This window comes from Chlorocebus sabaeus, chromosome 8, assembly GCF_047675955.1.
Source record: "Chlorocebus sabaeus isolate Y175 chromosome 8, mChlSab1.0.hap1, whole genome shotgun sequence".
NCBI lineage: Eukaryota > Metazoa > Chordata > Mammalia > Primates > Cercopithecidae > Chlorocebus > Chlorocebus sabaeus.
The window spans coordinates 26,216,429-26,240,671 of record NC_132911.1 but is presented as its reverse complement, the minus strand read 5'-3'; the positions used below and the strand labels follow the sequence as shown (position 1 = coordinate 26,240,671).

The 24,243-nt window shown below is 48.9% G+C and overlaps 1 protein-coding gene across 2 annotated transcripts in view; it reads right to left on the bottom strand.

Moving 5' to 3' along the window:
* Positions 1-24,243, bottom strand: part of DPYSL2 (dihydropyrimidinase like 2) — a 146,322-nt gene that overhangs the window by 7,120 nt on the left and 114,959 nt on the right. For both annotated transcript variants that reach the window (XM_007961977.3, XM_007961978.3), the window contains exons 5-11: positions 24,080-24,141; positions 23,462-23,542; positions 22,823-22,891; positions 16,057-16,177; positions 7,408-7,564; positions 6,911-7,052; positions 3,216-3,386 (exon numbers count right to left, since the gene is read on the bottom strand). In XM_007961977.3, the coding sequence (XP_007960168.1) occupies positions 3,216-3,386; positions 6,911-7,052; positions 7,408-7,564; positions 16,057-16,177; positions 22,823-22,891; positions 23,462-23,542; positions 24,080-24,141 (803 nt within the window). The remainder of the gene's footprint in view (positions 1-3,215; positions 3,387-6,910; positions 7,053-7,407; positions 7,565-16,056; positions 16,178-22,822; positions 22,892-23,461; positions 23,543-24,079; positions 24,142-24,243) is intronic.

Here is a 24,243-nt window from a genome sequence, read left to right as displayed (position 1 = left end):
AAGACACTCATCCCTGAAGTCAGAATGTGTCTTACAGCAGCCAGAGCCACGCAGGCACTGCCGGCCTAGACTAAAGCCAAGTTCTTCTAGGGGAATATGGGTTTGCTTGTGCCACCGCGTTGGAGGACAACCCCACTGAGGGCATTTTACAGTAAATTCTCAGCTTGACGTTGTTCTGGACCACACAGGCGGCACACATTCAGACCACAAAGCTGGACAAGCACCCACTTTCAGTTCCAATTCTTGGGGGAGACATTTTTCCCCCTTGGCAACCAACGCCAAGGTCGAGTCCTGCGAGATTTCCTGCCACCCTGTCTGCACAGCAGATGCACTCCCCAGAGATGCCGTAAAAAGCACATGCTGGCCCTTGGTGGCCCAGTCTCCCATGAGACTCCTTGTCTTGGGTATGTTTTCCTTCATCATGGTACATAACCTAATGGCATATCTTAAAATCGATGGCATCTCAGATACAGTAAAATCCAGAAGTTGTGTGACTCTGGGGAGATCGCTTTAATCCTGCCTCAGCTTCGGTTTCTTCATCTGCCACCCTCCCGAGGCGTATGTGAAGAGGACAATACAAAAAGCCTCATCCCTGGTCGTCTCAGAAACAACCTTTGAAAGGGTGTGAGTCATCCTTTAAGGCCTGGATCAAGAGCCATCTCTTCCACATCACTCCACAGCTAACAGTTTATGCCCTGACAACCTCCTCTTGTGCCCTACTGGGTAGAGTATGGGCACAGCCTCGGCCATGGAGACATCTGCCCTGGGTTCACACCCCGGGTATGCCATTCACCAGCTATGTGACTTTGAACCCATCCCTCACACCCCTAAGCCTCCACCTCCTCATCTGTGAGGGGTAAGTAGGGCCCCCTTTGCAGTACGGATGTGAGAATCAAATGAAATAAAAAGAACAAAAGCACCTAGCTCACTACTTGGTTCACAGCAGGTATGTAGAGAATCTTCACTCATTCACTGTCTGGCTTTTTACTGCACTTTGCTAACACTTGGCAGCCCTGCAGCATCCAAGATCTCATACAATGCATGTGTTGAGTCTTGTTGCTTATAAATGAGCACCTAGATGACCTCTGGAGCCATCTCTCATCTTTAAAAGATGGCGGAACCAGCCCCATGACTCTCAGCGACTTAACATTGACAAGTCCAAGGGTCAGATCACAATTCCCAGATACTCAGAGCTTACTCTCCATCAAACCATGATACAGGGAGGCTTCCTCACTTACCATGCATAGACATTTTTAACCTACGTCCACACAGGCTCCCTCAAATTACTCATTGGGCCAGATGCCTGGAAAATCCAAGCAAAGGCTTAGCAACAGGGCTGTCGATAACAGTTAGCTAGATGCTCCGAATGAAAGCTAATTAGCCTCATGGTAGGAAACACTGTACTATGCAGGGAAAGTCTCCTAGTTGCATTTCCCCAGAATTAGCGCTGGCTCTTTAAAACAGGTGAGGATGGAAGAGCACCACTCTGAAAGTCAACATTTCTCCCATTGGTCACCTGGAGGTAAAAGCAGGGTAGGTTGGGGTGAAAATGTCTGGAGGGCAGAATCTGTCTTCCCAAATCTTCACTCCTTCCCACTGTCTCTTCTTCTAGGTTAAGAACTCCAAATGCAAGCTCCCCAGCTAGGTCATTTGTGTCTTAACGAGCCCAGTCAGTCATTTATAGCACCTCTGGGGGAAGCAACCTTCCAAGAAAGGGGAAGCATTTTCCCCATCTAAGTCTGACCAAGAGGCTGCATATGCAGTCTGGCAGGGAAGAGTCCTGAACAATTTTGGGTTCTAATTCTGGCTCAACCGCAAAATCGCTATGTAACATTAGACTGGTCACTTAAGCTCTCTAAGCCTCCGTTTATTTATTTTCCCAAATTGGGATAATAATACCAGTCCCTTTATTGAGGTCAAGTGAAAGAGTCAGTGAGAATGTGAAGTTACAGGCACACGAATAGGGAGGTTCATGGGGCAGGACCCTAGGACCCCTGACCATAAAATAGCCAGTCAGGACACCCAAGAAATCATGATCTGAGCTGTAAGAGGGTGTGACCGTAAGGCTGCGCTGCCAGGCTGAGCCAGTGAGTGGTGTGGGAGGGAGAAAGTCAGCTTTAAACACAGACTTGAACAGTCTTCTGAGAAGCACCCACCGTCCTGGTCCTCACAGGTGGCAGCAGAAGCCAGAGCTGAGCCTGAGCTCATTGCAGCCCAAACACCTCTGTGTGTGCAAATGAGAGAGGATTGGGACAGGGTAAAGTCCCAGAGCTGTTCTGGAGAAATGCCAGGAACCTGCCCTGAGTTGTCATGGCATGTGGGGGAGGTGTCAGTGCTCGCTGGCCTGAGCTGTCTTCGAGATTCAAATGAGTTCCTGACATGAAACGCTTCAGCCCGAGGCCCATTTCTTTTCCAAAGCTCTCCCTCTGTGCACATTCCTTCAGTTTTTCTGCCTATACCATATTGCTTGTGAGGACTCCGCAGTGTCTAACACCTCTGCTTAATGTCTGCTAACCTCACAGAATCACAGGACACCTGGAGACCTCGTCTGAATCCCTCACTCTCAGCTGCGGAGCCTAAGACATTAACATACTTGCCGTGGGTCCTGTTAACAAGAGAGGACATCTCTAAGCTCTGCAGCCCAGACCCAGAGGGTAGCGATACCCAAAGCTGCAGATCCTCAGACAACAATCATATGGCTGGGGGGTACTTCTACTAGGGAGAAGTCAGTCAATCAATTCCTTTAAGATAATAAGAATGGCTGTCATCCAGTTTTCCGCATGGACACTGGCCTGAGAAAACAATGGCTTAAGAGGATCAAAGTCCCCAGTGAGCATCTCAGGAGAGGACATCTCACTGTTTCACTGAGGTCCCTTGCACCAAGTACTGCCATGAGAGGTGCTGCACCAAACTATGAAAATGGAGCGGTGCCTGACTTCTAGAAGCTTTGCACTTTGACATCACTTTAGAGGCTCTAAAGGTCTACAGATAGAGAGGCTATGGTATTCCAAAATAATTATGAGAGTAACGGTCTTATAGAACAGAAAATGAAATAACTATTCCTTTCCCAGCAAACTGCAAATCGTTAACATCCTCAGGAAAAGCGCATTCCCATCACAGCAAGTTCTTTTTAGAAACCCTGGGGCTCTCCGTCCGTCCGTGTCTCTGTGACTGTAATTCGTTTGGATGGGGCCTGCACAGTGAACAGGTCTTACGCTGTTGTGCGTCTTGGCAGAGATGGTTTTAACACTGTCGGGGTCCCAGATGACCAGGTCAGCATCGGATCCCACAGCAATGCGGCCTTTCCGGGGGTAAAGGTTGAAGACTTTGGCTGCATTGGTGCTGGTCACAGCCACAAACTGGTTCTCATCCATCTTCCCAGTGACCTGAGGGAGACAGCACAGGTGTGCACAGGAGGCACACAGCAGACATGAGTTAAAAAGTTACTTTTCAATAACAAACTATTGATACAACAGCTTAGATGGATGTCAAGAGCATTGTGCCAAGTGAAACACAAACCATCTCAAAGGTCACACACTGTATGACTCCATTTCCATAATGTTCTCCAAATAACAAAATGGTAGAGATGGAGAACAGATGAGGGACTAGATGAGTTCTTCCAGGGTTAGGGAGGGTGAAGGGGAGGAGCAGCAAGAAGTTGGTCTCTGAAATGCTGGACTAGACCTGCATCTTGAGTGTGGTGGTGGTCACATGACTCCACAGGTGGCCACATAGCCTAGAGCTATACCCACACATTGTGACACTGTCAGTGTCTTGGTTTTGATATTGTACTACATTCACATAAGATGTAACCATGAGGGAAACTGGGTGAAGGGTACCCAGGACCTCTCTGTACTATCTTTGCAACTTCTTAATCTGTAATTATTTCAAAACAAAAAAAATGTTGTTTAATTTGCAGGGGTGGCAATGCCTCTTTAGGAAATATCTTTTGGCCCAATTAGCTGTCCTTTTCAACAAAATACAGCCACAGATCTAGGCTTCCTTTTTTTCTCTCTTTTTTTTGAGACAGGATCTTGCTATCATTGAGGCTGGAATGCAGTAGAGTGATCCCAGCTCACTGAAGCCTCAGCCTCTCAGGCTCAAGCAGTCCTCCTGTTTCAGCCTCTCGAGTAGCTGGGAAGACAGGCATGCACTACCATACCGGGCTAATTTTTGTTTTTTTTAAGAGACAGGATCTCACTATGGTGCCCAGCTGGGCTCGAAGTCCTGGCCTCAAGCAACCCTCCCACCTCGCTCTCCCAAAGTGCTGGGATTTCAGGCATGGAGAACCACGCCTGGCCAGATGCCATCTTCTAGTCTAGCCAACCAAGAAGTCTCAGCCCCGCGTCTGGTTTTAGGTGCCAATCATATTGCCTCAAGTGCTTCCCCTCCCAAACCCACTCTAAATCCAGTAAAAAACAGGGCAAAGGAAATGAATTGAGAGGGAGAAAAAAGTACAAATGGCCAATAAGCATAGGAAAAAATTTTCACTCTAATCAGTAACTGAATACATTAAATGTAAAACAATGAGACACAAAATTCACCTATCAAATCAGCAAACAATGGATTTTTGCTCACAACACCCAGGTGGTAGACACTAGGGAGTGACATATATAGGTGGTGGCATATAAAGCAGTACAAACTTTCTGGAAGGAACTTTGACAATATGTATCAAAACCGTTAAAAATATATACATCATTTGACCCAGCAATGCCACTTGTAGAAATTTCTCCTACAGACATAATCAAGAATATGTCTATAAAAATGTCATTCCAGTTAAGAAAAAAAAAAAACCAGAAACAACATAAATGTTCAACCAAAGACATAAATGTGGCTGGACGTGGTGGCTCACACCTGTAATCCCAGTACTTTGGGAGGCCAAGGTGGGTGGATCACCTGAGGTCAGGAGTTTGAGATCAGCCTGGCCAACATGGCGAAACCCCATCTCTACTAAAAATAGCAAAATTAGCCAGGCGTGGTGGCAGGCGCCTGTAATCCCAGCTACTCAGGAGGCTGAAGCAAGAGAATTGCATGAACCCGGGAGGCAGACGTTGCAGTGAGCCAAGGTCGTGCCACTGCACTCCAGCCTGTGGGGAGAGAATGAAACTCTGTCTCCCTCCACCAAAGAAAAGAATTATAAATGAGTTCTGGCTGGGCACAGTGGCTCATGCCTGTAATCCCAGCACTTTGGGAGATCAAGGCAGGTGGATCACCTGAGGTCAGGAGTTTGAGACCAGCCTGGCCAAAATGGTGAAACCCCGTCTCTACTAAAAATACAAAAATCAGCTGGGTGTGGTGGCATACGCCTGTAATCTCAGCTGCTCAGGGGGCTGAGGCAGGAGAATCACTTGAACCTGGGAGGTGGAGGTTGCAGTGAGCTGAGATTGCACCACTGCACTCCAGAGTGAGACTCCATCTCAAAAAAATAAATAAATGAGTCTCAGTTTAGCATTCACATGGAAGAGTCTGTTACTGTAAATCAACTTTTTCAAGTATATTGAAGCAGGTGGAGATATTTCCAAGATATATTAATTTTTTTAAAAAAACAGACTACAAAATAGTATGTATGATGCCAATATTATTGTTATTATTATTTTTTTTGAGACAGGGTCTCACTATGTCGCCCAGTTTGCAGTGCAGTGGTCCAATCGTGGCTCACTGCAGCCTCAACCTCCTAAGGCTCAGGTGATCCTCCTGCCTCCACCCGCCGAGTAGCTGGAACTACAGGCACACGCCACCATGCCTGGCTAATTTTTGTATTTTTAGTGAAGACAGGGTTTTGCCATGTTGCCCAGACTGGTCTTGAACTCCTGGGCTTAAATGATCCACCCACCTCGGCCTCCTAAAGTGCTGGGATTATAGGTGTGAGCCTGGGAGTGGGCCCAGCTGTATGATGCCGATATTATCTACACACTCACACATATCACATATACACATGTGCACTTGTGTAGTAGCAAAAAAAATGGAAAGACATATGCCAAAATGTTGTCGTTTCATCTGAAACATGGCGACTTTTATTTATTTCCTTATTCCTCTTGGAATAAGGGTATATTCTTCATATAATCTAAAAAATTCACTAAAAAACAGAAAACCTATTCTGTTAATATGTTTTAAAACATTAAAATGAAAAAGCCCAAAGATCCTCTAAGTCAGTGTATGTTCATAGCAGGCCTACCGCAAGCTGGCAGTAGAAGACATGCTAAGTCCAGAGTGCCCTAAAAGACACTTTTAAGGAAATTGAGCCCATTTTCAAGAGTAGAAGAGGATTAACTGAAAAAGTCACCTGGTTGCTAAGGAATTTTGTTTCTGACTGACCTAGAGTCACATCTAAAGCTGTGTCGGTTTTCAGTCTTTACTGCTCCGTTGAGGATAATGATAAGAAATACATAGGTAGGTCAGGCATGATGGCTCACATCTGTAATCCCAGCAGTTTGGGAGGCTGAGGCATTGCTTAAACCCAGGAACTCGAGACCAGCCTGGGCAACATAGTGAGACCCCCATCTACACACACACACACACAAAGAATTAGCCAGGCGTGGTGGTGTTTGCCTGTGGTCCTAGCTACTCAGGAGACTGAGGTGGGAGGATAACCTGAGCCCAGGAGAGTTTGAGGCTGCAGTGAGCTATGATTGGACCACTGTACTCCAGCCAGGGTGAAAGAGCAAGACCTTGTCTGAAAAAAGTTTAAAAATTGTTTTAAAAAGAAATATATATGTACTATTCAGGAAGAAATGACCTATTAGAAGAGGTCTTAGATTTCCAACCGTCAGAAATACTGTCATATAAGTACTGGCTTCTAGGATGTCCTCCACTGTCTGTCATTTCAAGGCCTCCATGAGCCCCGCGGCCCCCAGATGAGGAGGACAAGGAAGGCTGAGAGCCACTGAGGAGTGAGGCCATCGCTCCTTACCACAGCCTTGTCCCAGATGACGGACATCCGCTCCTCAGTGCCATTGGTGCCCTCCGGAATCAGGGTGAAGTTGTCCTTTCCTACAGCCTTCTGGGCAGTGTTAAACGTGCAATGGGCACTGCCCGTGACCTGGAGGTCTCCACTGCAAAGAAAACGCATAACGTGGTGCTGCAGCTTCATCAGGATGCTGCGCGCCCACACCTATTTGGTAAGCTGTCCCATGAATGGCATCACACCAACCACAGTGGAATCCTTCTGATGCCTCCTCCACTTTCTTGGCTTGACTTTCAAGATGGCCCAGGTTTTTAATTCAGAATCCCCTCCCAAAATGGTGCCAGAATGACAATTCCCTGTACTCATGTAGCCAATCTAGTTTGGTGAACAAGGGTCTCCCGGTTTTATGGTTGCTCTCGGCCACCATGTTGTTTTCACCTAACGGGTTGGTCTGGTCTCAAGAAAGACAGAATGTGAAGTGTGAACAAGTCGCCAGGACTCACCAGGACAGCAAGGAGTTGAGAAAGTCTGGAGTGGTTGGATCAGGGCTCAAAGGTGGGGAGGTGACAAAGGCGGCAGCCTTGGCCCAGTTCTTGCTCCAGTAATGGGAGCCATCCGTTCCCAAGCTGGCGGTGATGGGCTCGCCATACACCACAGTTCCTGACAAACAGAACAGACAAGGTTCAGTCCAACACAATGTAGGGGGAAGGGAACCACCCCTATGAGGAGCCACTGCCTGCCCAGCAGCACCCAGTGCTCTCACTATCCCTTTATGGGAGACATCAGGCTCATCTCACAGATGAGGAAACTGAGACTTGGGGAAATCCAGTACCTCCATCAGCCTGTCACCCACAAACATGAGCTCCCTAAGATTCCACATTCGGCCCCTGCTCTTCCAACAACACACCCTCCCTACAGGATCCCAGACATCCTGAAGGCTTCTGTCTCCTACACTGCTGATTTTCAATTCTATTAATCTCCTGCTCAGATGGTGTCCAAACATCCAGTGCCAGGTGCCATCTGGACTGTTCTTTATGCATGGCCTATGGCACCTCAAATTTAACTTTCCTGTTCATTCACACAATCTTTTCACAATTCCTAGCCCCTCATAGTGTCTATCTCTGACTAAAGGTCTGTGGGAGGAAATCACCCATGACATCACCAGGCTGAAGTATTTCAGGGCAAATACATAAACCCCCAGATGTGCTCAAGAGACAGCCTGGATCCCTGAGTCACTGCCTGGAAGAAGCCATCTGTTACAGCCACCAGCTTCACAGCTGACTCTGTGAGTGAGAAACAAACTGGACATTATGCCACCGGGATTTCAGAGTTTCTGGAAGCCTAACCTAAATCTATTAATGCAATGTCCAAGACAAACGTCAACTCCCTGACGCTCAGATCATGTCCTCTTCTCTGTCCATTCAGATGTAAACCAGAAAGTTGAGACTCATGTACATTCACTGAACGCCAATACCTTAGTGCCTTCAATACAATCGTTCCTTAAATCAGGCCCTCATCATCTCTCGCCAGCTCATTCCAACAGAGCCTCCCCATTGGACCTTAGATTTATGTTTGCTCTCCCAACCCCGCTCCCTACCTCTCCATTCATTCTGCATGACACTTCCAGAGTCATCTACTAAAATATAATCTTTCCATGCCATTCTCTTGCATAAAATATTCCAAAGGAGCTCTTCTGCATTCAAGGACTTAAAAGAAAATCCTCTTCACCGAAGCCTCAGATGATCTTCACTACTGGAAGCTGATCTCCTTTAACATTGTCCAAAACACAACTCGGGTATCACACCCTCCATCTGAGAATCCCATCCTCCCCTCCAGTCATTACCCGTTCTAAATTTTTGACTTTCCACCTGATGGAGACATCTTGAAGATCATTTACCTGCCTGCCCATAGTCGGCACTCCATAAACGTGTGTTAAATTGATTAAATGGTCTAATATGTTATTAATTAAAGGCATCTAAGCTGGAATTTGATCCCAGGTCAGCTGAATTCATCTCTCACTGGCTCCCCCCAGCATAGGGCTAACTCCCACCCCATAACAATGCAGCAAAACTTCTCTACTTCCTCAAACACAGGCCCTCAAGGGCAAACACACCGCAGTCAGGAAAGTGTTTTCCTTCCTCTCCACAGCCTTTCTGAAGGCCTTATCACTTGATGATACACCACAACACCCTCTCTGTCGGCCACTCTGAGAGCTGGCTCTGCACAGCTGCCCCCTCCTGTCTCAGGAATTTCACAAAGGACTCGCTGTTCAGCCAGGGAGTGCTGGAGGCCACAGCAGGCAGCTCACTCCAGGTCACCAGCAACCACGCCCCCACCCCCAGCAGAAGGGAGGACTCCAAACCCAGGGAAACCTCCAGAAGGAAGCCCTGAGGAAGAAAAGGGCCAGTGCTAGGTGCTCGGAAGGCCAAGGAGGGTCCCCTTGGCTCCTGGCCTGCTCAAAGCCTCCCATGTAGAAGCTGGTGCAAAGAGCTATCAGGGTGGCTGCACAAACCACTCCGGTTCATCCCAAAGTGGAAAAACAACACATAATAAGAAGGTCTTGGCCGCTGCCAAAGACCTTTATAAAATGCAAATGGCTGGGCAGGACCCAGCAGCAGTCATCAGTTCTCAAAGGATCTCTCTGGCTCCCTGCTTTTGGTTCAAGCATCAAACAGATCTGGTTAAGCAAAACTCTCCTGACCCAGCCAGGCCTGGAGGTCCCACTGGCCACAGTCCATCTAAGCACAAAGGTGAGAGCTGTGTAAGTCACAAGAAAACAAGGGATGCGCGGCCCTAAAGGCTTCCTGCTTTTGTCCACATGAAGAAGTTCATGAGAGCAGAGGCACTTGGAGATAAAGAATGGCTGGATGGTCTCTGAAAATCCCTGGACACACATAAACATTTTCCTGAGTTTCCTGTAACTTGCCGACGCTCATCCTCTCCCTGTGCCTGCTCCTCAGCCCTGCCTCTGGAAACTTGAGTACAAGGAGGGGCTGGTTCTTGGAAAGTGGCCTGAATACCATGGGGGTGAATGCTGCTGACCACAGGCTTATCTCTCCCTGCGAAACACGACTCAGCTTGGGGTGGGGAGCTGCTCTATGAGGAGCTGGATTCCCCTTCTCTCTGTGCACAGGAATATGTACCTCACTTCAAGAGAATGAACTTGGCCTTCAGCCTCGAGAAAACCCAAAACAGGGTCTGAGCTTTCAATGCCACTGCTGAGCAGAACCTGCCTCCTTAGACAAAGGCCAAGTGGACTTCTGGGCCAGAGCCAAGCAAAGATAGGGACATTCAGGGGCAGGGTTATGGATGCTGAGGGAGGGACAGAGCCATCTACTTTGCTCTGTTCAAATTCCCTCAGGGATTCAGAGGTCCTTGCTGTCTTTTGGGCTTTCTTTCTTTCTTAGCCCAGAATCAGGACAAGAGTTTAGCCATCGTGTACAAGGCCTCTACCTCTACAAGAGTATGATCTATACATGGAGTCTCTGCCTCCCATCCCCGGTGGTCTGGAACCCCCAACCCAGGGCTCCCCTCCTGGGTCTATAAACATTCATAGCAGGGAGCTGTGGGTGCATTTCCGGAGCTCAGCTAGGCCACCGACACCCTTGAACTGCAAGCCAGAAATAATTACCACTAATAATAATAAACCACGGAACAGGCTTAATTGGCCCTTCTGCACTTCTCTAAACACACTGCTGATGCTTTCTTGGCACCCGTTAGACCTTCGTGATTTTCTTCTTCAGGGAAAGTCTAAACTGAAGGATGTGACCAAGCCAGCCTCTGGCAGGCTCTCTAGTAAGGCCAAGAACTGCAGGGGATGGGAGCTAGTGCTTATTTGCAACCAGTCTGGGGCCCGTGTGCATTCATGAAGAATAAACGCAAGGCTGGGGTTTAAAACTGCTTGACAGCTCCCAGCTCTGGCAGTCACTTCCCATGGACGAGAAGCAGGAGAACAAATCCAAAGTGGGAACTGTGGAAAACCAGTATCTGTAGCTCAATATGCAGCCACTAAAGCAGAGTGAAAACCAACTGGGATGGACAGACAGGCAGACAGTTACACACGCTCTCATCATTCTCCTTCGCCTTTGCAAGAATTCATGCCAGACCCTAACAAATAGCCTGGGGCCTGTGCTGTCAGGTTTTCGTAGCAAGAGTGGTTCTAGAGGAACATCATCTTAAAAATGAGTTTTCTGAATGGGTTCTGAGGTTTCTGAAATTCGTTCTCAAATCTGATTGGATTTAAAGGCACTAATGAGTCTACTTCCAGTTGTAAAAACAGGAAAGTACAGGGTATGATGGGACAATAGAGATACAGAAAATATTATCAAATACTCACAAAGGCTCCTAAGAGGCAAGGTTCTAGGTGACTGTGTAGCCAATACCTTAAACATTTTTGTCAAATTAACAAGTATAACGAGAGTGGTCAGTTGCTCCTAATTGTACTAAACAAAGTGGGCAGTAAAAAAAGAATGAATTCAGGGATTCAAATTCCCAGCTCAAGCACCACATGAATGAATCAAAAGTTTCTATGTCTGCCCTTATGTCTCACACATGCAGAGCTGAGAGGGCTGAAAACCAGAAGTAGGATCTCATCCTGCAGTGGCTGAATTACAATGCAAACTGAATTCCCAACCTTGCAGAGCATCTGCTGTTAAAGTGAGGGCACAGATTGGGAAGGAATTCTGCCTGTGGACCCCAGTGCCAACATCAGCTCTTCCCTGGGTCTCCAGTCTGTGGCCTGATCTACAGATTTCAGACTTGCCATCCCCACAATCGTGTGAGTTGATTCCTGAAATATAATTCTTTAAAATAAATCTTCCCCCTTTCTCTACTGTCCTCTCTCCTCTCTCAGCCCCCTTTTCTGTTCGAGATTGCAACATCAAGCATAAGCCTAACTAAGGACTCATCCCCAAGTTGAGGTGGTCCTTACAGGCCCCATGACCATGTGCTTCTCATAATGCCTGAGTCACTCCTATTGACCCGCAGGACATAAGAGGTCTTATCTCAAATTGAGGTTCCCAGGGTTTAATGTCCTGAATGTTTCTGCACCCGGGTTACGGGGTTGGGGTGAGGAGGAGGATGGAAAAGAATGTCCACCAGATGAGGTCATCAGGCACTGCCCACAGACCACCACTCACACATGGAAGGCATCAGCAGTCATGCTGGATTTCACACATGGACAAAATGTGGTCACAGGGAGAGGGAGCCCATTCTAGAGGAGAAATCCCCACAGGGGGCCCTCCATGGAAAGAGAGGTGGCCAGGGGCCTGGAATCATGGTTTCTAATGATCATGCACCCACAGGCTGCATGATCTAGGGCAAGATTTTCAATTTCTGCATTTCTACTTCTCTTCCATGAAATGAGCCTATTAAGAACTGAGACCACTAAGTTCTTTTCAAGAGTGAAAATGCCCCCAGGTCGTCTGGTCCTGGCTCTGTGTTCACTGCCTCAGCTGCCAAATTGGGTTGATGACACGCCATCCTGGGGAGCGGCTCAGAGCGGCTGATGGAAGCAGCGTGTCTGTCAGGCAAGGCAGGACACAGTGGTGCTGGCTCAAGCAGGCACGTGAAATCAGTTCTCATTCGTTTCATCTCATATCCTCGCTTCCCTGAACTTCTCTCATCTTAGATTCTGGACCAGCAGGTCTCTGGCTGGGGAGGTTCATGTGGATCACTAAGAGAAGGAGACATTACTGCTCCTCCCAGGGCAGGATTATCATTTTTCAAAGCTCACATTTGTAGAAAAATTTCAAGTCTGCTTACGCAGCCTGACCCCTCTGAGACTCCCTTCTGGGCTCAACCCCTCCTGACTTGTACCCCTTTTGTAGCCCTGACCACCTCCCAACGTGACTTTCCGCTCAACGTCCTACCCCTGCAAGTGGAAGACCTAACTGTGGTTGGGACCATTTCTTGTTCCTGGAACACAGGGCCTGAAGTATCACATCATGAAAGTGCATTGAATGAATTCAGAATTTCTCCATCCACAGAGGAAGAAATGGAGCATCAGAAAGGGGGCTGTGGCAGTGCTCACACTCGCCTCAGAGGGCCAGAAAAACCCACCGGAAGTGGACTAACAATTCTGAGCAGAAAACCCTTGCCCAGGGTTAGCAGCCATCTGTGCTCTGCTTTCCTCGCAAGCTCAAGGTTAGACCAGACCCTTCATCCTGTAGTCACAATAACTGGTCACGCTTCTCGTCTCCATTTTTACCTGCAATATCTCATGTACACATCATCATCACCCTGTGAGATGAGTCATGGTTACTATCCTCCCCGTGCGGATGGCGAAAAGACATGTGGAAATGATAAGGAAGCACCCAGCATCACGTGGCTGGTGTACAGTGAAGTTGGGGTTTGATCCAAGAATGAATACTGATCCTGGAGAGCAAACAATTAATACTCCCTTACAGAGCTTTCCTTCTTGGTCATTTGGGAATCCTTGTGTGTCCATTACCTGTATCTCTGCTGGGTGTCAGGCCACCGTTTCAATCAGGATTCTTAAGGAACTAAGCCCCAACACACACAGGCCACAAGCATCACCATATTAAAATAATCTCAAAGCATGAAGGTAAGTCAGTCAAACACTAACACGGATATTTGTGGCCTGAAGTTAGATGCCTGACAGTCAAGCCCCAATTCCACTATTCATGAGCTCTGAGCTTCAGTTTACTCAGCTGCAAAATAAAACAAAATATAAAAATTCCTGCCAGGGCTGCCTCCCAAAGTTGCTAGGAAGTTCCAGCAAGATGGGAAAAAGCCTAAGAGCCTAGGAAGTTAGCTAGGACTTCTCATTCCTGCTCATTAGCACCTGAATGCACTGGAAATTCCTTTCTGGCAGCTCAGGTTTGTCTAAAGCTCAGGCTTTCAGGAATTAATGAGTAACAGTTTGAATGCAAACACCATCCTGGGAACCACCGGACTCACACTCAGAAGGCTCTGGAAGGGAACAAACTAAAGTCCCCTCCCACTGCCCACCCCATAAGACTCACAGGGTGTCAAGGTTCTAAAGACAACAGGGGTGCCCTGTTGCAATGGCTCACGCCTGTAATCCCAGTATTTTGGGAGGCCGAGGCGGGCGGATCACCTGAGGTCAGGAGCTCCAGACCAGCCTGGCCAACATGGTGAAACCCCGTCTCTACTAAAAATATAAAAATTAGACAGGCGTGGTAGTGGGGGCCTGTAATCCCAGCAACTAAGGAGGCTGAGGCGGGAGAATCGCTTGAGTCCAGGAGGTGGAGACTGCAGTGAGCCGAGATGGCACCACTGCACTCCAGCCTGGGTGAAAGAGTGAGATTCCATCTCAAAAGCAAAATTAAAAATTAAAAAAAAAACCGGGGGTTACCGGGCACTGAGTTGGGGTGCTAGGTCCAAACGGGGCACTGCAACAACACACTACAGCTCTGCAACTCCACGTGAGAAGAACTGTGAAGGACAGAGAGGAGGAGGAGGCCTGTGGCAGGGACGGCCGACGACTCCACCTCCCCGACTGAAGTCTGGGACAGGCAGGACCCCTCTCTCTTCTCATCTGGACAGGTATGTGTTTGCCTTTAGCCAAGGCCTCTATCCAAAATTATGTTGAAATGTTAGCCTAACTCAAGTATCATCAGCATCTAGGTAGAGCGCAGTGGTAAAATACAGAAAATAAGCCGTCTCACTCTCTCCCCCTTTCAGACACTATGCCACCCAACCCCACACGACGTGGGGGCAGCGGTGCTGTGGCTGGCCTTCTGCACAGAGGCTGATCCCCACAAATGCACTGCCTTCTTGCAAACGCGTGTCAGGGTGACCCAGGGCCACCGATTCCATCGTCATCCACAATATCTCCTAGAAAACAACTCAAAGCTCATTCTCAGTAAGTTACATTATTTTAGGTGAATGTTTTCTTATTTCTAAAAGGCAATTCCTTCAAGGTGCCAGGAGAAGACACAAAGGCGGCAACCATTTGATGTGCAGCCTAAGGACAGAGGCCCCAGGAGCACTCCAAAGAACGAGGGCCAGGAGTTGCTGGGTCCGTCTGGAAGTCATCATCTCTGGGACAAGATGACTCAGTCATCATTGAGTAATTTGTTCCAGGGCTTGCAGCAAGTCACCCGCCAGTGAAAAAACTCCCACAGCCCACCTTGATCCATGTGGATCACATAATACAGAGAAGTAGAAACCAAGCCATAGAGGTCAAATGGCTACCTTCCTAACAGGGAAAGAAAGACACACAGAGAGAATGACAGAGGGACTGAGAAAGAGTCAGATGAAAGATAAAATGAAACAGAAATCAGGAAAGGAGGGAAGAGAAGTGGAGACAGAGAGATGGAGAGATCCCAACAGGCAAAGGGGAAGAGGGGACATAAAAGGGAGAAGGGAAGGAAGGAAGAAGGGGACCCTTTTATAATGTTCATTTCAGATCAGCCTAAGATCCACCATCAAAATGAATGACATGCCCTCAGGCTTTCTGTACGAGGAGAGAACTCCCAAGCATAAAAGACGCAGTGTGATTATCGAAATTCATGCAGTCAGCAGCGGGTGACAACAGGGCTGAGATGCATTCATAATGCATGAGGTGCCTCAGGGGGCGTCCTCTAGAGGAAGCCGCACTTAATCAATTAGTTTCCAGGACCCTTCTCAATGGACACCCTGGTAATACCAGAGACCCAGCCTCAGTTCAGAATGCATCAAGAGAGTTTATCACGCACCAAAACATCTGGATGTGATAGTGTCTGGGGCAAAATGCATCCCCACACCCCACAAAGCTGCCTTACATACCCCGGCAGAAACCACTCCCAGCCTTGGAGGGGAGGTGCATGATGCGACCAAGGATTGTGGGGTGGATGGAAACTGACGTCATCTGTGTATGTGCCTAGTTTATTTCAACCACATCAAAGTAAGTCCAGCTCTTCCACGGGGGCTGGGGGACATGTGCCTGCCCACCCCGCCTTGGCGTGCATACGGCTTTAAATAGATGCTAACAAGGCCGCAGCAGTGGAGCAGAGGAGGAAACTGGAGCTCCTGCCTTACCCGGCTGTAATTAGGTTAATGCCGGAACATGGTGCAAGTGGCCCACTTGGCATGAGGGTCTGGAAAAGGAGCCCTCCCCAGTGAAGAGCCCCCCTCCCCTCCAAACCTGCCCGCCTGCCATCAGCCAGTATGGCCACAGCACTCACCCTTCTTCCGTGCCTGGGCAATGACCTCGGCAGAGCTTTTGCTCATCACCTTGGTGATGTACAGGGGGCAGTTGGTCTGGTTGGCGATAGTGATGGCACGATTCACGGCTTCGGCCTCGACCTGCAAAACAGCAGCAGAGCATGAGAACGTGGCTCAGCCCTCCCCACGAGCCCCTACCTTTATCCTCCACCCCAGAGAGAGGCTAAGATGAAGGCAAGGCTGCTGAGTCTCCAAGGTCCTACCCAAGGGGACAATTCGGAGAAGTGTGACTTGCCTTGTGTCTCTAACATTGGTTTGGTTGAACTAATTCCCTCCTGTGGCTGGGCACAGTGGCTCATGCCTGTAATCCCAGCATTTTGGGAGGCCGAGGCAGGTGGATTACCTGAGGTCAGGAGTTCAAGACCAGCCTGGCCAACATGGCGAAACCCAGTATCTACTAAAAATACAAAAAAAAAAAAAAAAAAAAAAAAAAAGCTGGGCATGGCAGCAGGTGCCTGTAATCCCAGCTACTTGTGAGTATAAGGCAGGAGAATCACTTGAACCCAGCAGGCAGAGGTGGCAGTAAGCCGAGATTGTACCACCGTACTCCAACCTGGGCAACAAAGTGAAACTCCATCTCAAAAAAAATTTTTAAAAAAGAAAGAAAAAGAAAAGAAAACTCCCTTCTGAACCTTCTCCAGGTGCAGGCAGCAAGCTTGTGACATCAGCAGTGGCCCAGAGTCTGTAAGAAATGCAGATTCTCTGGCTCTGCCCTGGACCAGAGACTCACAGGCTAGAAACTCTGAGGGTGGGACCCAGCAATGTGGGTGATTTTCACACTTACTAACGTTTGAGAACCGCCACACACAGACACTGATTGCTCTCAATTCCATATATTCATTCTGCTCCCAGGATCTTGAGTCAAGATATTCAGTGATGTGGAGTTCGTGCTGGGCTCCCCTTAAATGCTCATGAACGAAGTCAGCATCACCCACAAAACAATGCAGCCTCACAGGGCTCCGGGAACGGAGCGGGCCCCGTTTGTCTACACGAATGGACCCCTGTGTGTGAAGCACAAACGTGGCCAGCCACAGCCTGGTACGATCTTCAGTACAATATTGGAGAACTGCTTGAGTAAATAATCTGGCGCTTTAAATTGGATGTTCCAGTCGGCCTGATGGCTCACACCTGTAATCCCAGCACTTTGGGAGGTCAAGGCTGGTGGATCACCTCAGGTCAGGAGTTCAAGACCAGCCTGACCAACATGGTGAAACTCCGTCTTTACTAAAAATTTTAAAAAATTAGCCAGGTGTGGTGGCACGTGCCTGTAATTCTAGCTACTCAGGAGGCTGAGGCAGGAGAATCGCTTGAACCTGGAAGACGGAGGTTGCAGTCAGCCGAGATAGCACTACTGCACTCCAGCCTGGGCGACAGTGAGAGACTTTGTCTCGTAAATTAATAAATAAATAAATAAATCGGATGTGCAGATAATGATATTTCAAATCCCACATGACGACTGTGGAATACCTGATCAGGCAAGACTCCCTGGATCAAGTTCTATCCTACAGAGGAATCACCAATCGGCAAGGGAAGAAGCTGATAAAATTGTGGAAGGCAGATCTCAGAACGTCACTGGCTCCAAATCCCAGCAAAAGGGCTCTGGCTTGAACTCTTGGAGAGGAGGGGCTGGGGCTTACTCATGGCTTAGTACCTTCCATGCCCCGCCCCCAATAGCTCCCAATGTCCTGCCTGGTATACAGCAGGTGCTCAAAAATGTTTGCTAAGCAAATAAATGACTTCGTTTTATGCTCATGGTATTTCAATCTAGGCTGCTCCACAGAACATTGTTGTTTTTCACAAGAAATAACTGAGCCCCTGCAACCGAATTGGCTACCTTGTCTCCATCGGAGCTTGGCCAAAAGATTAAGCTCTGTCATTGCATTAAGTGGTAATCTAATTTAGCAGAGCCGAGACAACTTCATTCACATTTGGCCTTTCAGGCATCAACTGTGTGAAAAGGGATGTCTAGAAATCCAGAGTCCAAGCAAAGGGCTCTTGAAAAAGCTCATTAAACACCCAAATGTTTTTCATTCCTGAGACAGCTGAAGGACAAGCCCTCTCTCTCCACTTATGAGAGAGATGCCTGTGGCGCAGCAGCACCAGGCGGGGGCAGGGACATCCTGCATGGGTGTGAAGTGTGAGATGGACTCCACTAAAACCCTCAGCACCTCCCAGAGATACAGGTGACTACTCCGTTTATTGTCCCAATATAAGGTTTCGCCATGTTGCCCCGGTTGGTCTTGAACTCCTGGGCTCAAGGGATCCTCCCACCTCGGCCTCCCAGAGCGCTGGGTGACAGATACGAGCCACTATGCCTATCTTCTGATTTTAATGATGAGGCAACTCAGAGAGGGAAATGACCTGTCCAGGGACACACAGCAGTGTCAGGACGTCTGTCATTCTGCAAGGCATGCTGGAAAGTGCCCATCCCTGTGAAGGGTTCTTCATTATCCTCATCTCCAAGTCCCCACTCTCTTCCCAGACATCAGTCCTACAGCTCAGAGCTGCTGTCAAATTCTATCTCTACACTCACTTTCTGTCTACTTCCTTCTCCCTGCCTTGTCCACAGTCCCTTCAGAAAGGATCCCTTATTTGTTTTGCATCCCCACAATGCCAGGCACTGCCCGGCTCGGCATGCAGGCTCAGTCGCCACTCCTCTCAGCCACAGACGGTTCAGTTCCAGATGTCTGCACTCTCCAGTGTCCTTTCCAATCCTCTGGGTTGAAAACAAGGGAAAATCCTACTGGGTGGTCTCACATGGTGGGTTGGGAAGAAAAGCCTAGTGGGCTAGGAACATGTTTGGAAAGTTCAAATCCAAGAGAGCCATCATGCTAGTGATGGATAGGTCACCAAACGGCAGAGAAATTACACTGGGGTGTGTTTCATTCCATCAGTGGCACCTCCCCAAGTAGACTGGGAAGCTCAAATTCACGCAAAATCGTTCCATACTGTATTCTCTTTATCACCCACACAGGGTTTAACACAAATCAGATCCCTTGACAAACTCACCATGAGAGGAGACGTCAGCTGGCAAGTGCCTATGGGCTTGAGTTCTAATCCTGCTCTGTCACCATTCACCATTTAAAACCCTCCACATCCCCCTCCTCGCCTCACTGGGCTGTCACATGGGTAAAATGACTCAGGGCCTGGCGTACAAGAGGGGCCTCTAAATCAGCTGAAAAACTGCCTCCCATACTGGTGCATCCCCGGGTTTGCCAGCCCTCAAGGAGACTCCGTAATCAGTTGCTGGGGACTCTGAAGTTCTCAGTGCAAAGGCTGCCGGGCCTAATCGTGTAAAAATGGTTTCAATTTCTCTGGTCAAAATAGCAATGATATGGTTTGGCTCTGTGTCCCCACCCAAATCTCATCTCAAATTGTAATCCACACACATTGAGGGAGGGACCTGATGGGAGGCGACTGGATCATGGGGAAGGTTCCCCCACACTGTTCTCATTGATAATGAGTGAGTTCTCATGAGATCTGATGGGTTTAAAAGTGGCAGTTTGCCCTCTGCTCGCTCTCTCTCTCGCCACAACGTAAGACGGACCTGCTTCCCCTTCACCTTTCACCATGGTTGTAAGTTTCCTGAGGCCTCCCCAGCCATGCAGAACTGTCAGTCAATTCAATCTCTTTTCTTTATAAATTACCCAATCTCACGTATTTCTTTACAGCAGTATGAAAATGGATGAATACAAGCAACCAGAATAACAGTTCTCTGAGAGCTTTTTCCTCTTCAGTACAGCCAGGGCCCTGTGTTCTTCTCTGCAGAAAGCAGGAGAAAGAAGGAATGCAAGCCCCTCAGAAGGCTCTAAAACTTAGACAAGAGTGAGGGTCCCAGCAGGAGCCTCATGTGGCATTCGCAGAAGTGGCATTTGCTTTTCTCAGAAGACATCTTCTCACCTCCTTGTACAGCTGGTACATGGCAGGTGGAGGGACTGGCTCCCAGTCACCAAACGGGAAGAAACCAGGAGGAAAGTTTCTAAAAAAGCCCAGGCCCAGGTGTGGCTTTAAGCTGAGTGTGTGTACACTGTGGGAGGGGTTGGGGTAGCAGGCAGGACACTGCACTTTCTAGCTCTCTGCTTTGATAACTGGGCAGTCACTTAACTTCATGCTTCCGGAGTGTCCTCATATAAAGACAGATAACCAAGGAGCCCACCGCAGCACAGCTCTGGTACCACCACACGTGGGGAGTAGAATGTAGTAAATGGTGCTCGCTGGAGACAGCCGTGCAGCCTGCATGACTGGCATCCCCTGGAGTTGTGCGAAGGAGATGCTGTTGTACCTCCTGCACAGGACAGTTACAAAACTGAAATGTGGGCCATGAACACAGTGTCCAGCACACGTGAGCACTAAATGAAGGCAGCTTTGAACAGGGCTCACATGAGAACTGTGTCAGCCCTCTGCCTCTCCTGGACTTTGTGCATTTCCAAGGCCCGATCCCAAGACTGTTTCAGGGCTGAAGAAAGGACCAATTCCAGGGAGGTCAGGGCTGAGAGCGACCATGGTTTATGCTGCCATGGTTTAAACCACCCGACCGGTGGATCCTGGAGAATCTGGCGAAGGCAGTCACAGAAGCCGGCCCAGAGGGAGAAGTGAAGCCACAGAAAGGAACCCTTGAGGTGTCAGCAAAAGTGGGATGGTGCCTGCACAGGTGTGTGCAAGCATACATGTGCATGTGTATGTGAAAATGTGTGTGTACACCTGTGCGTGTCTGTGCTTCCACCTGTGTATATGTATACGTGAAAATATGTGGGTACAACACATATGTGCATTTCTGTGCCTGTGCACGTGTGTGTACGCTAAAAGGTGTCTATGTGTGTACACGCGCATGTCTGTGCCTATGGACACATGTGTATGTATATGTGTGTGAATGTGAGTGTGTGCATGTGTGTGCTTCTGCACGTGTATCTGTGTGCACACAAATGTGCATAAAATCAGCCTCAGGCATGTTTATCGTCGGCTGATGTTAGCTTGCTCTCGCCTGCAAGCTGTCCCCTGGAATCACTGTCCACCAGCCACGGTCTCAGCATGGGGCTTCCCTCAGCTGACACAGTTGCCTGCCTGTCTCCCTCATCCTCGGGCCAGTGCCAGGCCACCCTTTCAGCTTTTAGCACGCATGAGAAGGTTGATAGCTACAAAAGGGCCTGCATCCCTGGCCTGAAGCAGGGATGTGCAATCCTGAAAATGTCATGGCTTCCGTCCTGTCATCTGGGGAGAGGAAAATGTCCTCAGGGCCTCAAATAGTACTAAAGGTGTCTTGGAGCATGCAGTTATGTGTATCTGCCTGTGTGTGTGTGTCTATGTGTCTGTGTATGTCTATGGGTCTGTGTCTGTGTGTGTCTATGTGTCTATATGTGTATGTGTATGTGTAGGTGTCTGTGTGTGTCTAGGTGTCTGTGTGTCTATGTGTCTGTGTGTGTGTCTATGTGTATGCATGTGTGTCTATGTCTCTTGTGTGTCTACCTGTCTGCATGTGCCTATGTCTGTGTGTCTACGTGCATATATGCATCCAGCAAAAAGGACAGAAAAAGCGTGGACCCTCACTGTGTGCAAAGCATTCCACTCTCCTCTTTCTGCCTATCTTGATTCCTTTCTCCTCTTCTAGCCTCATCCCGTCCCCTCAAGTCTCAAAGGATCCCAACCCCCCATGCTCATGCACTCAAGGCAGTGCACAGATGGTGCCTTCGCTCCCGAGCCCTCCTGAATCCACTTCCTCATCACAGGGACTGGCTCCCCTCCCAACCTGGTACCAACAAGACCACGTCCCGAACTCAGGGTGGTGGCGCGGTGCTGCCACTCAGCGACTCAGTGGCCACAGCCCTGCAGGGAGCTCTTGCCAAGCTCCTCCCTCCCGGGCTTCTGGAGCCTCCTCACTGTCAGCTTCCACTCAGGCCCTTGGTGACCTGACCCCCCTGCTCTGCGCCAGTCCCTTTTCTGCCACTTCCTCCCATAAAGGGGAAAGCCTGGTGGTTCCCTGGAGATTCCCCCATTGCATGACTTCACTCAAAGCTGCGGGCTGCTCCCTAGTCCGGGCCCCTAGAGCCTGACATCCAGCCGGTCATTAAGGAGCCAACTTCTGAAAGGCATTTCACAGCCACCAATTCTAACTGATGAACACAGGTTCTCCGTCACCTAAGACATGCTCACCCTTCCTTGGAACTCACACACAACTCACCAAGACGGTGAGTCTCCACCTTTGAGCCAGCACAGGCCCCTGCTGTGAACCTTCCCTCCACAAGTTTAAAAGATTCTGTCTACCAAACTCTGCGTATCATGTGATAGCCTGTGCAGGGTTACCTTTGGAAAAACTTACAATTCCCCCTATGCCTTCTAGGCATTTAGAAGAGTTTTTCCATCCTTCCAACTATGTTTTGGTGAATTTTGGTAAGATCTTGGAGACCATAAGTTGTGAACCACTAAAATCTAGACGGCAGGATGCCAATGAAGAACTGTTTGTGTCTATACAAGTAAGGGCTTGGAGAATTACAGACAGAAAGAGGAATCTTCTGGCCAAACAGTCCATACCACCTTACCCTCAGGAGCAATCTAACACTTCACTTTGCCTATGTAGACAGACTGACAGACACACATGTGACCCACAGCTTCTCAGAAAGACCACAGTCAGCATCAGTGATGCCCCCTTCTCAGCAGGCAGGAAGCGGGTTCCCTGAGGCTCTGCGCAGTGTCCAAGGGACACCGATTCACGCATTCCGCTTGGCGATTCACCTCCTCGGGTCGGCTCAGCACATGTCCCTCGGGGCCCGTGATGCCCAGATCCAGGATCCTCTGCTGCTCCTGCAATGTTGAGAGAAAGGCTGTGAGGCAGAGTGGACTACACACAGCTCTAATGGCAGAGACCCGGGCACGCAGTTATCCGGGCAAGACGGAAAATTACCACTGCTGATTGTTCTACCTTCATCCCAAGACTTCATGAAGAGAAGGGTTCGCTGTCCTGTTCCCAGTCCCGCCTGAGCAGGATGGATCAATTACAGCCTCCCAAACCATTCAGCTGTTCCCTGGGATGCTAACGGCTGGTGCATTTGCAGCCCTCAGTCACGGTGTAAAATGCCTGTGTGTGACGTGAGGGTTCCCGTACCCCACCCAAGGCAGCTGCATTACAGCACCGAGAGAAATGGCCTCTCTCTGCAATAGTAACTGACTTAGATGTTCCATGGGACACACGGAGAGGCACGTGTGTCACTGGCATTCACACCATAGGTGAGACTGAGCAGAGCTCCAGCAAGGGAACACCAGGTCCCTCTGCTTTTCCACCCTGGTGTTAAGCTACAGGTGTTGCCTCCCTTTCTTGAGCCTGCCTCTCACCCTCCAGGTGATGAAGAAATGATGAAAAAGAAAGTCCTGTACCTCTGCAATGATGTCGCCATTTTCTGCGTGGACTTGGGCTATGGCGCCAATATCCCGGATCACACTCAGTACTTCATAAATCTGAGAGAGAGATGAGGGTGGGATCAGAGACAGGGACTTCTATCTTCCTGTTCACAAGGACAATCATTTCCCTGCCAGCAGCATTTCTGGGGTGAGAAACAGGACACCTAGGCTGATTCTATTAGCCTGGCTTTTTCGACACAACCGAGGGCAATGTGTCTGGCCACATTTGATGGAGAAAGACTCCTCAGAAATTAACAGAGGCAGTACAACTTAGCAGGACGTGGACCAGGAGTGAAAAGCTCTTGGGTGACACCTGGCTCTGCACCAGGTTTGCTAAGGAGGTTCTGAGTGCCACTCCCAGACACGCCGTGCTGGGCAGAGCCTCAGATCCAGGGCGGCGAAGTGGCAGCACTAGGGGCTAGGGCACTGGGTTCATATTCGCTTTCGAGGCTCAATGACATCAGTAACTGCATCCACCAGCCACTTCCCAGGAAGCTAGGAGACGTGCACACACTGGAGACTGCTTTCCCAAACAGCCACAGCCCGAAGGTACCAAACGTCAGGGCGCCTCTTCCGAAAAGCCAGCTTTCTTACCTGGCAATCCGTTAGCTGGAAGCGATCTTTGAAAGCCATGTACACGAGGAAGGAATTTACCCCTAGTACAGACAAAACAGAGAGGTGGACTTGTGATAGATAAACCAAATAACCAAATAAAGAAATAAGATATATGTATGTGTGTATACACGTGTTTGTGTGCG